At 43.2% G+C, this 15,898-nt stretch overlaps 1 protein-coding gene across 1 annotated transcript in view; it reads left to right on the forward strand.

Annotated features, from left to right (window-relative positions):
• Ifngr1 (interferon gamma receptor 1) overlaps positions 1-6,236 on the forward strand; it is a 20,740-nt gene extending 14,504 nt beyond the window's left edge. The window contains exons 5-7 of the mRNA XM_021221492.2: positions 392-578; positions 3,291-3,415; positions 5,196-6,236. Coding sequence (XP_021077151.1) covers positions 392-578; positions 3,291-3,415; positions 5,196-5,789 — 906 coding nt within the window. The 3' untranslated portion in view covers positions 5,790-6,236. The remainder of the gene's footprint in view (positions 1-391; positions 579-3,290; positions 3,416-5,195) is intronic.
• Positions 6,237-15,898: the final 9,662 nt, after the last annotated feature.

Below are 15,898 nucleotides of genomic sequence, written 5' to 3' on the forward strand. Positions count from 1 at the left end.
ATGCTTCTCCTCTCTCCGCAGCTGCTTCCTGTGAGATGCTTCTCCCGTCTCCGCAGCTGCTTCCTGTGAGATGCTTCTCCTCTCTCCGCAGCTGCCTCTAGGACTCTAGGAACTGGAGAAACAAGTTCTGGCTAGTTCACCGCCAGCTAAAACTTACATTCTTCAAGTTTTAAACAATACTGTTTCCATACACGTCGTTTTTCCAGATGTACTTTCTCAGACTGTGTTGAAGTCACAGGTTGACTGATTATTTGCTATCAAAGCTGATTTTAATTTCATATCCACTCTCTACATGTCTTCCTTTGGTATTTAACTAGGACAGATGCAGTGGTTTTTTTCCCCTGGGGTTAAAGAAGCCATACACTTTCATATTGTTCTTTTTGCCATTTAGATCCTACATACACAGCATACGGTCGAAAAAGAAGATTGTAATGAAACTCTGTGTGAGTTAAACATCTCAGTATCCACACTGAATTCCAGATACTGTGTTTCAGTAGATGGACTCTCGTCTTTCTGGCAAGTTAGAACAGAAAAATCAAAAGACGTCTGTATCCCCCTTTTCCATGAGGATGAAAAAGGTAAGTTCTTGCCTTTCCCCAACTGAACACAGAGAGCTGAGGTGGGGCAACATGAAAATAAGCAAGTTGATTTATAACTCAAGCACATGGCTTTTCTTTAAAAGAATATCTAATAGTCCCTTTCCCTGGAGAAGCTCAAAATTAAAACAAGATGGTTTCTCAGGCTTTGAAGTATACTATAGCAGCCAACAACAAATATATAAAATTATCTACATAAATATCTCTATTCCAAATCGTAATTTGGAAATATGTTAACCTGAGAAGAGTCAGAAGAGGACCATGGAGATAGATGTCACAGTGGATGGAGATAGATGTCACAGTGGATGGAGATAGATGTCACAGTGGGTGAAGGCACCAGCCACCAAGATCGATGGCTTCAGATGGGTCCAGGACACACATGTGGAAGGAAAAAGACAACTCCCTTAAGTTGTCCAATGACCACTCGTGGGCTCGCATGCACATGCACATCCACACACATTCATTAAAATGTAGCCTGTCTTTCAAGATAGAAGAAATAATTACCCGCAGTCCTGCCATGATGCAGTTTGGTGCCTTCTTTGCACTCTGCTGTTCTCTTGGGTTTGTCTGCACAGTGTGATTGTATTGTGCACTGTGAGGGTATTGTACAGTGTGATGGTATTGTGCAGTGTGAGGGTATTGTGCAGTGTGGTGGTATTGTGCAGTGTGATGGTATTGTGCAGTGTGATGGTATTGTGCAGTGTGAGGGTATTGTGCAGTGTGATGGTATTGTGCAGTGTGATGGTATTGTGCAGTGTGATGGTATTGTGCAGTGTGGTGGTATTGTGCACTGTGAGGGTATTGTGCAGTGTGATGGTATTTGCAGTGTGATGGTTTCTGTGCAGTGTTTGTGTATGCTGCTTGGGTTTGTCTGTGTACTGTGATAGTACTGTGCAGTGTGAGAGTATTGTGCACTGTGAGGGTATTGTGCAGTGTGAGGGTATTGTGCAGTGTGGTGGTATTGTGCACTGTGAGGGTATTGTGCAGTGTGATGGTATTGTGCACTGTGAGGGTATTGTGCAGTGTGAGGGTATTGTGCACTGTGAGGGTATTGTGCACTGTGAGGGTATTGTGCACTGTGAGGGTATTGTGCACTGTGAGGGTATTGTGCAGTGTGATGGTATTGTGCACTGTGATGGTATTGTGCAGTGTGAGGGTATTGTGCACTGTGAGGATATTGTGCAGTGTGATGGTATTGTACACTGTGAGGGTATTGTGCACTGTGAGGATATTGTGCAGTGTGATGGTATTGTGCACTGTGATGGTATTGTGCAGTGTGATGGTATTGTGCAGTGTGAGGGTATTGTGCACTGTGAGGATATTGTGCAGTGTGATGGTATTGTACACTGTGAGGGTATTGTGCAGTGTGAGGGTATTGTGCAGTGTGTGTGTATGTTGCTTGTGCTCTTCATGGTTTAAAAAGGTAACTGTTCCACAGAGAAGGTTTGAACAGGTGCACTTCCACGTGCCCTGCTGGACCCCTATGACTTACTTGCTAGCAACGCTGATTTAATTCTTGTTCACTCTACCCATGTTTTCCTTCAGTGTTGACTAGGATAAATGCAATGACTTCACCTCCCTCTAGATTAAAGAACACACACACCTTACTGCACTTATATAATATTTTAAAATATTTTTTTCATTTTTTTTACATATTTCATTAAGATTTTATAATCTTTATAATGCTTTATAATACTTCATAAGAATTTTAGAATCTATAAAATTTTTTAAATTTTTCAGTTTATATTTTCCGTTTTCAAGATTTTTTTAACGACATCTTTCCTATGCTAAAAAAAAAGCAAAAACAAAACAAAACAAAACAAAAACCAAAAAAAAGTAGCAATTTTTTTTTTTAAATTCAAGTGACTTCAAAGAAAAATGTACACTTTCTCAGGGGAACTATGAAAGGCAGTTGGAAAAGAAAGGAGTGCTGTGCAGCCAAGAAAGAAAATGAGTCGGTAATGGTGAGGGGTCCTGAGAGCAGGGCTAAATAAAGAGTTATCAGCAATGTTGTCAGGATTCATTCCTTCCAAGGAGAGGCACTAAGAGCAAGTGTCACCCAGGTAGCTCCCTGCCTCTTGTCATGGCGGTGTAGCCCAGGATACCTGGCACCCGGTCAGTCAGTCAGTCATTCTCTGTGTCATCAACAGTCATGGCTTCTGTTTTATGATGGCCCATGTCTGCTGGAAAAAAGAGCTTCACGTGTCTGTGGGAAGCATGAGCGTTTAGAATAGTTAGGAGCGCCACTGGCTTGGGAAAGTGGCAGTCGCAGGGTCCCCTCTGGCTCCCAGGGCCTCATCAGACATGGGTAGTTGACCAGATGTCCAGTGCCAGATGTGGCTTCCCTCCTGTCAGCCAGTGTTTCATTCCAGTTCAGCGGCTGTTGGTTACCCCCAGGATATCAATACCATGGCTTCAGCTTTGTGGCTGTCTCACCAGGTGGGTCCCTGTTGTGTTTCATACATGTCATGGTTGGCAGGACTACTGATGGATTTTTCTTTCTTGAGGGCTGCAGCACTGGGAAGAGTCTGATGTAGCTACGATGCACACTGAGTTCTCACACACACTGCCCAGCTTGTACCGGTGTTCTGATGATATCGCTATGTACATTTGCTGAAGAGCGGCAGTAAGACTTCTGATGTGCAAAAGCAGTATCCTGGACTTCTAACTTGTGGCTGTTCCTTTTGTTTGTAGATTCAATCTGGATTCTGGTCGTTGCTCCTCTTATCGTCTTTACAGTAGTTATCCTGGTATTTGCATGTTGGTATATTAAGAAGAATTCATTCAAGAGAAAAAGCATAATGTTACCCAAGTCCTTGGTAAAGCACTTAATTATTTATTTAATTATAGATGCTAACATATCAATTTAACCTTTGTTGACAAGTCCCCTCACTACTCAGTATCACTGAGGATGTGCCCTGACGAATAGCACTCTATTTAACCTTATTATAGTTCTCTTCACTAAAAACTGCCATGCGCCCCAAGCCTCATATTTTACTGTGCACCAGGTGCCTTTGTATAATTTTCAGGATTAAAACTGACAAGTTTTGTAAGGAGCTAAAGGTCTCCAGTGAAGAGACGACAATGGTTCAGTCAGTGTAAGTGTACGTGAAGTAGGTTCAGAGCCAGCGGCGGAGACCCTGATGCATCTGAAGCATGGGGTTAGCTCTGACTCTCCAGGAGGCCACAGTGAAGCTCTGGTTCTAAGAGCAGCAATGCAGGAGAGCCAGGGAAAGCTGACCCACGGCCCCAAAGCTTCCAATACACAAACATCATTGCAGTTGGAGTTTGGAAGAAAAGATGGCCCCAAAGGAAACTGTCACATTTGATGTTTAAGTGTAGTCACATTCCAGTCTCTTGAAATAATCTAAAGAATGCCTACAGATAGTGTAAAGATGACACATTGATGCATACATGAGAAGAATGGTGTCTAAGATGCTCAGGGGGCGCAATGGCATTTGTTGTAACAAAACTGTCTCTGAGGTGGCTATGAACCATCAACAGCAGGTGGACAGTCCACGTGTGACCCTCCTCACTAGGAGGAGGCTACCTTGGAATACCCCATCCATCCCATCCTCCTTATAGCAGGAGTGGGGACCCGACCCACTGCAATAGCCAGACAGATGTAACTGTATGCACCTTGCCAGGAAACTGCAGGCACAGCGCAGCTTTTAATCACCCTTCCAGACACTGATCCTGAGGAAATAATTTCACAAATAAAAACATGAAAGACTCAACGTTTTCTTTGTCTATTAAAAAAACATTACTGTAAAGGAAGGCACACTCGCTGACATGAACTTTACACTGCTGTGGCATCTCCACGGGCAGCTAGAAGATGGCGTACAGAAGGTGGTGTGCAGTTATGAGATAGTTAATGACTTTATTTATTTATTTATTGTTTTTGTTTTTTTTTTTTTTTTTTTTTTTTTTTTTTTTTTTTTTTTTTTTTTTTTTTTTTTTTCCGAGACAGGGTTTCTCTGCGTAGCCCTGGCTGTCCTGAAACTCACTCTGTAGACCAGGCTGGCTTCGAACTCGGAGATCCGCCTGCCTCTGCCTCCCGAGTGCTGGGATTAAAGGCATGCGCTACCACTGCCCGGCAACTTTATATTTTTTAACCTTAAATAAATTCTATTTTTTTAAAAAAAAGACAAGCTGGGTGTGGTGGCTCACAACTTTAATCCTAGCACTCAGAAAACCGACAGGCAGATCTCTGAGTCTGAGATGGCCTGCCTTACATATCAAATTCCAGGCCAATAAGAGCTACATAGTAAGACTTTGTCTATAGATAAACACACACACACACACACACACACACACACACACACACGGTGGCTCATATCTGAGGTTCTAGCACTTGAGAGGTAAAGGAAGGAGTTATCACCAAGGAGTTCAGGGTCTTCTAATGCTACATAGTAACTTTAAGACTAGCCTAGGCTACATGAGACCCTGTCCCAAAAAATCAAAATCACTAAGAAAAGAAATGTAATGAGCTTATTTTAATTATGTTTTCTGAAATATATTATTTCCCTTTTAGCCCCCCCCCTTTAAACAGGCATTAAGTTTAGTAATTTTCTCTTTATTCACTTTCTCTCTCCTTAGCTCTCTGTGGTCATAAGTGCCAAGTCGGAGACAAAGCCTGAATCAAAGTATTCACTTGTCATACCGTGCCAGCCATCTGTCCTAGAGAATGAGACGGTGATCTGTGAAGAGCGCTTGTCCACAGTGACAGCTCCAGACAGCCTGGAAGCAGCAGAACAGGAAGAACTCTCAAAAGAAACAAAGGCTACTGCTGCTGGAGGAAGCACTTCTGCCATGACCCCAGACAGCCCTCCAACTCCGATACAAAGAGGCAGCTTTTCCCTGTTAAGTAGTAACCAGTCAGGCCCTTGTAGCCTCACCACCTATCACTCCAGAAATGGCTCTGACAGTGGTCTCGTGGGATCGGGCAGCTCCATATCTGACTCGGAATTTCTCCCAAACAACAACTCGGAAACAAAGATGGCAGAGCACGACCCTCCGCCCGTGAGAACGGCCCCCACGTCCTCCGGTTATGATAAACCGCACATGTTGGTGGACGTGCTTGTGGATGGTGGGGGGAAGGAGTCCCTGATTGGGTATAGACTCACAGGAGATGTCCAGGAACTGTCCCAAGGTCTCCCGAGTCCTGCTGGTGGTGAAGGAACTGACTTTTAAGGCAGTTTTTCTGCTCTAATTTCATGAAAGAAACTATACGTTAGCTAATACTAACCACATAGAATATCAGACTTAGATACGTGAATAAGGAACCTGTGGGCACCTCTGGATCCACTCTGCAAACGCCAAGACTATCAAAGGAATGCATTGCCGCTCTGGCTCCTCCCTGGGTGGGCTAGCAGCTGTGAGTTTGCCTCTGCTAAGCCTTGATTCCCACAGCCGCCGCTCCTCCACCCTGGTCATCTCACAGGACAGGGTGGACCGTTTTTTTTTCACACACCTTTGTATCTGTAAGTTCATGTATATAATATGTTTACATGTTTCACTTTGAACAGACAGCTGAAAGCTACTCAAAACCCGACGTAAGTCTATGATAGAATGTGATAGAACACATTTGTGGGAATTTGTACATATTTTTTTATGGAGCATTACTTATGATTTTTTTTTTTAAGTAAAATGTTTTGAAACCAAAACTCATTTGGATATTCATTTATTGAAGTACTCAGGCAGCCTTCCATAGTTTTTTGGCACATTTTCATCTATTACTTGATGATATATATTAATGCTTTAGAATCATTTTTAGCATATATATATATATATATATATATATATATGCTTAAATTTTAGGATTAAGAGTAATTCTAAAAATAATCTCTTTTAAAATGGGTCGAGGGGCAGAGAGTGGTTAACAGCACTTGTTACTCTTTCTGAGGACTGGGGTTCATTTTCAGCACCCGAGTGGTTTCACAACCATGATCTATGCAGGCATATATATATATATATATATATATATATATATATATATATATATATATATATATATATATATACACACACACACACACACATATACATACATACAGGGGAAGCATTCATATGTGTAAAATCTCAAAATCCTTATAGGACAGGGCACTTAAGTCTGTTTTTCAGTACATAATAAATAGCTGGTGGATAAAAGCCTGCTCCAAGTAATTGAGAAGGAAAAGCAGATTTCCCTGGACAGTCGAGGGTCTAGGCTTTCCCTGCAGAGTGAGGGGAAAGCCTCGAGAAGAGTGTTGTACAGAAAGAGAGTGCTTAGCCAGAAGCAACAGCTTCTGTTTTTACAGGAGGCCTTGAAATCACCAAGACAGTAGAAATGTAAGAGCTGGGCTGGAAACTGCTGCGTGGGTGTGCCGGAGCACACTCGTGAGGACCTGAGTTTAGATCCTCAACACACAAAAGGCTGCGTGTGGCTGCACTTGCCTACAACCCCAAAACAAGCCCGAGACAGGAGGCTTCCTACACCTTTCACTGCGGAGCCGCCGCCGAGCCGAAAACTGAGCATCAAGTCCAGGGAAGACTAAGGTAAGCAGAGAACGGTTGAGGAAGACACCGGACGTTAAGCCCTGGATTCCACTAGTGTTCGTACACACACACACGAGCACATCCATGTACATGAATGATTATACTATGCAAAAAAATTAAAAACAAATATTAAAATGTTAATCTGCTCCCAGGAATTAGTGAACCAAATTTTTAATTCAATTTTGTACTTAGTAAATGAGCCAAGGCAAACGAGTGCACCTTGACTAGAGGATTTAAGGTAGTACAGGGGAGTGCGCAAGCTCTGTGCAAATATTAGATGCCTCTATACAAGAGACTTGAGTGGACCTTAGTGGATGGCAGGAACCCTAGAAGCAATCTCATACCAAGGAGCTATTTCCAGTATTCAGAACATGTCCTGTTGCAGGTCACAACTGAGTGCATTTTAATTCTGACTAACTACTCTAATACTATTTACTAAAGCATGAACTTACTCAAATGCCATGTTTATCATGTTGGATTGCCATCCCTCTGAACAATGGCCGTTCGTTCGTTAGTCAGTTCTCTGTGTGTACCACAGTTTTAATCTTTAAAGCTTTCTTCTAGTGTATATTAGAGCTCTCAGCCTTGTGGCAGATGCCTGAGAGAAACAATTGATGGGAGAAGAGATGTATTTGGGCTCACGGCTTTGGGAGTTTCACACCATAGTCAGCAGTCACCGTTGCTTTTAGGTCTGTGGTAAAACAAACATCAGGACCAATGGGCATGTCAAAATCACGTCATGACATCCAGGAAACAGAAAAGTAGTAGGATGGGCCAGAGTTAAAAATAGACCATTCACACCCATGCCTTCCGATCCTTCCATCCTTCCGATGTCACCCCTATGCTCCAGTTCCAGTGTTGTTTACTCAACAGACTAACTCGTCAGTGGCTTAAAGTTAATTAGATCTGAGCCCCAAGCTCTGTTCATCTCTGGGAAAGCCCTCAGATACTAATAAGTGTGCTTTTCTAGTCTAGGCATCTTTCTATGATTTTTAGTAATAATTGTTTTTTTTTAAATTATCTATGTATACAAGTACACTGTAACTATCTTCAGACACAACAGAAGAGGGCATCAGATCCCATTACAGACGATTGTGAGCCACCATGTGGTTGCTGGGAATTGAACTTAGGACCACTGAAGTGCAGTCAGTATTCTTAACCACTGAGCCATCTCTCCAGCCCCTAGCTGGTTTGTTTGTTTGTTTGTTTGTTTGTTTGTTTGTTTTAAAGGTCAACTATAGACTTATAGACTTTTTTTTTCTTTGCCAGATTCCACCCCTTCCCCATTTGAAGTTCTTTTGGGATTTGAGTCAGCATTCTATCACTATAATGCTTACTAATAATGAATAATTTTCCAAAGTTAAATGCTCTTTAGTACAAGTCTCTTGTGTCCCTTATTTGCTTTAGACATCCTAAACATAGGGCATTTCTTACTAAGTTTATTTTTTAGCATGCTATTTTATATTTTGTGTTGACAAATGGAATATTCTCTCATACTGAGGTTTATGAATGGCTTCATGTTTAAACAGAAATACTATCACATCAAGTCCTCTAAGCCTTTTCACGGTCTCTGACTGGCTTCCCCAGTGAGTGTGCTTTCACAGGTTGGAGCCTTTGCTGGGTGCTGCCCTCTTACCTCAGGGCAGCTCCCCCTGGGGTCCCAGTACAGAGCACAGCCAAGCCACAGCTTCACCCCAGCCTTGCCTTGCAACCTTATGCCTGTCTGCACAGACTGCACTTCATCTCTCTCCCCACTTGCTCCTTTTCATGGTAACCCAGAATAAGAGTGGCAAAACAGCTACTCTATCATGCCTTGAAATTTCCTTCACTGAACAGAGCCTGTTACTTTAAAACTCAGCCTATCTCAAGGTCTCAGGAAACAGGCAAGAGGAAGCCAGATTCCCTGCCACATTGTAACCTCCTGAGCCAGCCTCCAGCAGTCTCCAAGTCTCTCCTCCTTTTAGTCTTCCAAACGCCCACCGCGGCCATTGATCTATGTTTACAAGTTTCTAAGGGGGTTTTCAGCCTGGATTTTCAAACTCTTCCACAATTAACAACAAGGCTCTCAGTACTGACTTAGTGACAAGCATGAATTACTTGTGCTGTAAATTAGGCGCTATGCCAGCCTGCCTTTGGGCAACTCAGCCACAGCCCCTTAAGTAACTCACCACTGCTAGGGGCTGTGCACTCCCACCAGGCAACAGGAGAACCTTTTAAAGGGTGCTGGCCACCCCAGATCTCTGTGGGCATCTTGTTCATTCATTCTGTCTGTCTGTCTGTTTTTGTTTCTGTCCCCTTATCTGTCTGTCTCCATCTCCCTGTCTGTTTTCCATCTGTCTGCCTATCTCCCTGTCTGTCTGTCTGACTGTCTGTCTGTCTGTCTGTCTGTCTGTCTGTCTGTCTGTCTGTCTGTCTGTCTGTCTGTCTGTTTTTGTTTCTGTCTCCTTATCTGTCTGTCTCCATCTCCCTGTCTGTTTTCCATCTGTCTGTCTGCCTATCTCCCTGTCTGTCTATCTGTCTGGCTGGTTTATGCCCCCACTCTGAGACACCCTTTCAATCTCCTCTCTCTCCCAGCAGATATCTTGCCTTCAGCCTATTCTGTGGCATCATCTCTGCGTATCACACCTTGGCCCCAAACCCACCGGGGTACCTTTTTACCACTTTCTCCTACTGACTTTTGTGCTAATGTGTACCTGGGCAGAAGCAATTTGGGGAGAGTGTTTGCTTGGCTTACAGGTTGAGCCGATACATTCCATCACAGCATGGAAATGGCTTACATCCCTGAGAGTCCACAGTATGGGAAGCTTAGAAGAGCAGCAAACACTGAGTAGCAGTTGAGAAGCAGGAAGATTAAGAGAAGGGGCAGGGGCAATTTAAAACCTCAAGCTCCACCCCCAGTGACCCACTTCCTCCAGCAACCCCCACCTTGCTTGATTCCACAACTTTCCAAACAAAGTGACAGCATCAGGAACTGCATGAGCTTTCAGTATGACTGAGCCAAGTATGGTTAAGGGGCAGGCTTTTATTGTAGACATGAGGTAGAACACAGCCAGAGGTGTCTCTACAGCATGGGGGGGGGAGTGAGAGAGAGAGAGAGAGAGAGAGAGAGAGAGAGAGAGAGAGAGAATTGAACAGGGTTATAAGGAGAGATTGGCAGCGTGCCTGGGAGAAGGTTAGGAGAGCATGGAGGCCACTTCCATATGCTAACAGGCACCACAGTTTGCCTTTTGTCCCTTCTGCCAGTGATAAATGGCCCCTTTGGTGGAGGGGAACCAGCTTCAGGAGTTCCTCAGTAAAGCTGCCTTTTCCTCTACCTGACAGAATTTCTGGGAGTTTCCTTTAGACCCGACAGGGACCAAATATTCAAACTCATGAGTTGGAATGCCACAGAGCATACCCTGCCCAATGATGGTGACTCGGATAGCAAAGGCAGCTGGCAGGGACGACTGGTATTTGGGGTGAGCAGACGGGAAGCCACTGTTAAGGCAATATTTAAGCAAACATGACAGAGGTGAGGCAGTGAGTGTGTACGTCTCAGGAACAACATTCAAGACAGTAGGAGAGACTGCCTGGCATGTTTTTAAAAAGTGTCAAAAAGGCCACGAAGGCTGGTGAGCTTTAGATAAAGAAGAGGATATGCAGGAGATTAATTTAGAAGTAATGGAGTCAGCGTATATAACGTCCAATAAGCCACTGTGGAAACTTTGGCTCTCATTCTGAATGAGGCGGGAAGGCTGGCATGTTCTGAGGGAAATGTTCTAATCTCTTGTTTGAGAAGAACACTCCAGTTGATGCACAGGATAGTAGCAGTTGCAAGAAGTTCAGTTGGGTAGCCATGGTACTACCTACCATGCCAACACATCATGATAGCAGGGACCCAAGTGATCATGGTGGAGGAAAGACTGATTCCAGTTCATCAATCATATTCCAGTTCAACAGGGCCAACACCAAGCACTTGGATTACTTGTGCAAGGATCTAATACTTAATGATACCACCTAGGGTTTCCAAGATCAGTGAATGACCTTGATCAAGAACAATCAAAACAGCTTGCCTATACATGAATGAAACGTGGATAAGCAAGCCCTAAACAAGGATATCAATGAACATGCTAATGCGAATAGGGGTTGCACAAAAGGGCAAAGACTGAGAAATGCTGAGATGGACAGAACATAAATTTCATTATTTAGTACCAAATAGTCAGCTTTGAAAACATATACACACAATAAACAGACCAAGCAGGTTGCATTTATGTATTTAGGAACAGTAATACACATACATATGTACACGCACACACACACACATACATGTACACACCCACTCACATATGCATGCACACAGCACACCATTCTTTAAAAGAAAAGTGATCAAAACAAAATCAGTAGGCTCTCTTGTGCAAAACAAAATTATACAGAAAGAGCAGAAAATGTTAATTTCATGAAGTTTTATTAAGTTTTGCGAATGAAGATTTTCAAATGTTATACAAGTTGAGTGGCCTTCATCTGAAATGTTTAGGACTGTAAGTCTTTCAGCTTTTGGAAAACTTCTAGATTTTTGAATGTTTTCATGAGCAAAGATGTCTCAGGGATAGAGTCAGAGTCTCTACATATACGTCATTCATGTTTCATTTGTATCTCAACTTGAATACACAGCCCACAGGGCTGTGACTGTTTTTTATGCCTCCACCATTGACTGCTTTCCACCACATAAGATCTACATGTGGTCTCGTCTTAGTGCTTCAAAAGTTTAAAATTTTGGAAGTTTGGATGACCAACCTGTAATGTCTTACTCTTTAAGACCCAAGTAACCAAAATTAAACTTAGGTTGGGCATTGTACCTATTGCCTGTATTTGAGTAACAAAGTTCCTTCTTTGCTGAATTCTATTCTGAAAACGATTTTAATGACAAAGCAGTTTTCCAGAATGCAGAGATGTGACCATCATAGGCATTCCCTGGGGAAGTTATGAGGGTCTAGTGGATAAGAAAATGCAGTGAGTATCTGTTCTGCCACTATAGGATGTGGGACTCCACAGGTCTGGTGTTTATGTGGAGACAACAGATGTCTGTCAACCGTGGTGACAGAATAAGGGAGCCTGGAGCAGAAGCAGGGCGCAAACATCACCTGGCCCACTTAGGATGCACAGCAGCAGAGTCACCCCAAACTTCAGTTTTAAACACCACTTGGCCATCTGCTTCCAGGGCCTTTTTTACAGAAAATTATGTTGGCTCTACTATTGCTGGGACTGATGTCTAGTTCATTCTTGCTTCTTCGTGGCTAGACAGTGCCTATGCCCAACAGGCATTTCTTTGAATGATGTCTTAGAGACATAATGGCCGTTCTTTGACATCTTTCGATCCCTTGGTGAAATGAATGTTCCAAATGACGGCTGAAACAACAGCAATCGTATAATTGCCTTCACACTGTACGACCAGCCAGATCTGATTTTACACCCTCCCCGTTTGGTGACGGATGACTACAGAACTCTGACTAAGTTCTCTCAGCCTCTCCATCTCTCAGTTTCTTCATGTGAAATAATAAAGTTAAAAATACCAACCTCCTGGGCCAACGGAGAGTTTCAAACAAAACAATGCCAAGAAAATACTTAACAGTAGACCACAACTCTAATGTGTTATTATTGCCTTTCCATGACCCTCGCTATTTTGAAACATATCTCAGATACCATGCCATTTTAACCTGTAATACTTCAATACATCCCTCTGAAAAGGAACAAAGATAATAATAAAACCCCATGTCACAGGAAAATAAGGCATTTTTCCTTAGAAGAATTGTTGGTCTTCAGGAAGCTACAGCAGGAAGAACAGACTTAAGTCTGTCCACGTCAGCAGCTTGGGCAAGTTCTCCAGTCACAGGGCTGTGTTGCCATTGTCAAGCTGGCTCTCCCTCTGAGGGAGAAAAAGACAGAGAGTGTGTCTGAAGGTAGCATCTCTTGCCTGAATCGAGGAGAGCAGAAAGTCCCCACTAACTGATTAATGTTCTATTCACACAAGATGACTTTACATTTCATTTGCAGCAATCCTGTACATATTCTTTGGGAAAAGAGATGTAATTTGTCTTTTTGTCTACTCGTTGAATTGCTAGAGACGGTGGCTTTACACAGAAAAGAGCTTATTTATGGTGACAGGACTGGTTTGGTTTCAGAAATGTGACATAATAAAAGCTCGGGTCCTTTTTTTTATGAATCATTTTGTTTGTTTACATTTCAAATGATATCCCCCTTCCCGGTTACCCCTCCACAACCCCCCTATTCCATCCCCCTTGCCCCCTCCCCTTTGCCTCTATGAGGGTGCTCCTCCACCCATTCACTCACTCCAACCCCATCCCTCTAGCATCCCCCTACACCGGGGTACCAAGCCTCCCTCCCCTCCCATTAATGTCAGATGAGGCCATTTGGTGGGGATGTGGAGAAAGAGGAGCACTCCTCCATTGCTGACCTCCCCACAATTCAGCATCTGGAACTTAAGGGTAGTTTCTGTCTAATTTGCTGCTCAAAACAATGCCTCCTCTATGGTAGGGAATACAAATTTGACAAAAAAATGAAAGAACAAATGGATGAACCCATGGATGAGTGAGTTAATTAATTAACACTATTCAGCAGCAATTATCAGTGGAGCACTTCTACTAAGAATTTGAATGATTAAGTCAGAGTGTATTTCCTCTTTTGACCTCAAGAACCTCATCAGAACAGAGAAAAGAAACAAAAAACTCAGGCTTTGTGCTCGCCAGCATGCGCGTGCTCTCTCTCTCTCTCTTGAGTTTTTGATCTTAGCCATTCTGATCAGTGTAAGATGGAACCTCAGAGTTGTTTTGATATGCATTTCCCTGATGACCAAGGACTTTGAACATTTCTTTAAGTGCTTCTCAGCCATTTGAAATTCCTCTGTTGAGAATTCTTTTTTTTTTTTTTTTTTTTTTTTTTTTTTTTTTTTTTTTTTTTTTTTTTTTTTTTTTTTTTTTTTTTTTTTTTTTTTAAGCTCAGTACTCCATTTTTCAATTGGGTTATTTGGATTGTTGGTGTCTAACTTCTTGAGTTCTTTGTAAATTCTGGATATTAGCCTCTGTCAGATGTAGGGTTGGTGAAGATAATTTCTCAAGCTGTCGGCTGCCAATTTCTCCTATTGACAGTGTTCTTAGCCTTACAGAAGCTTTGCAGTTTCATGAGGTCCCATTTATCAATTGTTGATCTTAGAGTCTGAGCCATTCTGTTCAGGAAACTGTCTCCTGTACCAATGTGTTCAGGGGTATTTTCCATCTTCTCTTCTATGAGATTTAGTGTATCCAGTTTGCTGTTGAGGTCCTCGGTCCACTTGGATTTGAGTTTTGTGCAGGGTGATAAATACGGATCTATTTTTATTCTTTTACATGTAGCCATCCAGTTAGACCAGCACCATTTGACACTACTAATGATACTCTGGTATGCTTACAGACAAGAGCCTACCATGACTGTCCACTGAGAGGCTCCACTCAGCAGTTGACTCAGACAGATACAGACACCCACAGCCAAACAGTGGATTGAGCTTGGGGATTCTTACAGAAGAACAGGAGGAAGGATTTCAGTCTGGAAGGGCATAGGAACTCCACAGTAAGACAGAGTCAATTAACCTGGACCCTTGGGTCTCTCAGAGTCTGAACCACCAACCAAAGAGCACGCACAGGCTGTATCTAGGCCTCCTCACTCATATGTAGCAGATGTGCACTTTGACCTTTATGTGGGTCCTGAACTAATGGAGGGGAGGGAGGCTATCCCAAAAGTTGTTGCCTGTATATGGGATATGTTCTACCATCTGGGCTGCCTTGTCTGGCCTCAGTGGGGAGGAAGTACCTAGCCTCACAGACACTTGAAGTGCCAAGGTTGGGGATACCCAGGGGGCTCCCACCAGTTCACAGGAGAAGAAGAAGGAGCATGGGGGAAAGATTGTGGGACGAGGTGACTAGGAGGGGGGCAGTGATCAGGATGTAAGGTGAATAAGGTAAACAAAGAAACAAATAAACCTCTGACTTTGTCGTGCTTATATGAGTAATTTTTAATGCCTCTAAAACAACAGGAGAAATTCCTTGGAAAAGCACTATAGTGAATCTTTGACAAAGAGCAGATGAGCTGGTTTAGTCTGGTTTCATAGGAGCTATGAAACAGTTGATGCAGGTCAGACTGAAGGTCTTCCACAGTCACAGTCTCCGGGCATCATTTGATTTGGCAACTTTGAAGAACTTCCTTGAGCCAATTGCTTGGAATTGGGGGGGGGGGGTGAAAGTGGGAAAGAAGAGACATTTCTTGAAAGGAGCTCCCAATCAATGTGAAGGGAGAAGGAAAAACCCAACAGCAGAGCAGGGAGCTCCATGGGGAGTCGGGAGGATTCAGGAGCCCAAGGCATACAAACCAGAAAGACTACTTGGAAAGACTACAACTCTTTGAACAGCTGTCAGGTGTGGCTGGGGCAGCTCCAACTGTCAAGCGTGCTACTCTGCAGTCCTCCAGGTCCCCATAAGCAGCCCTGCCTCTTAGAGCCAAATTCAGTCAAGATTCACCCACTCGCTTTGCATAATCCTTGCCCTACCTTGCCCTGAGGCTTTGCTATCAAACTGTCAGATAAACACCCCCTCTCCTCTTTCCCTCTCCCCCCCCTCCATATTCTCTAATGGTAAAATAATGCAATAAGATAAATTTAAGGAAACATTTGCCATTGGTGGAGCCCACGGAAGTGACGGTCCCTTTGTGGAGTTCCCCTTATCAGCGGGCTCCTCAGTGAA

This window comes from Mus pahari, chromosome 21 (assembly GCF_900095145.1).
Source record: "Mus pahari chromosome 21, PAHARI_EIJ_v1.1, whole genome shotgun sequence".
NCBI classification, from domain to species: domain Eukaryota; kingdom Metazoa; phylum Chordata; class Mammalia; order Rodentia; family Muridae; genus Mus; species Mus pahari.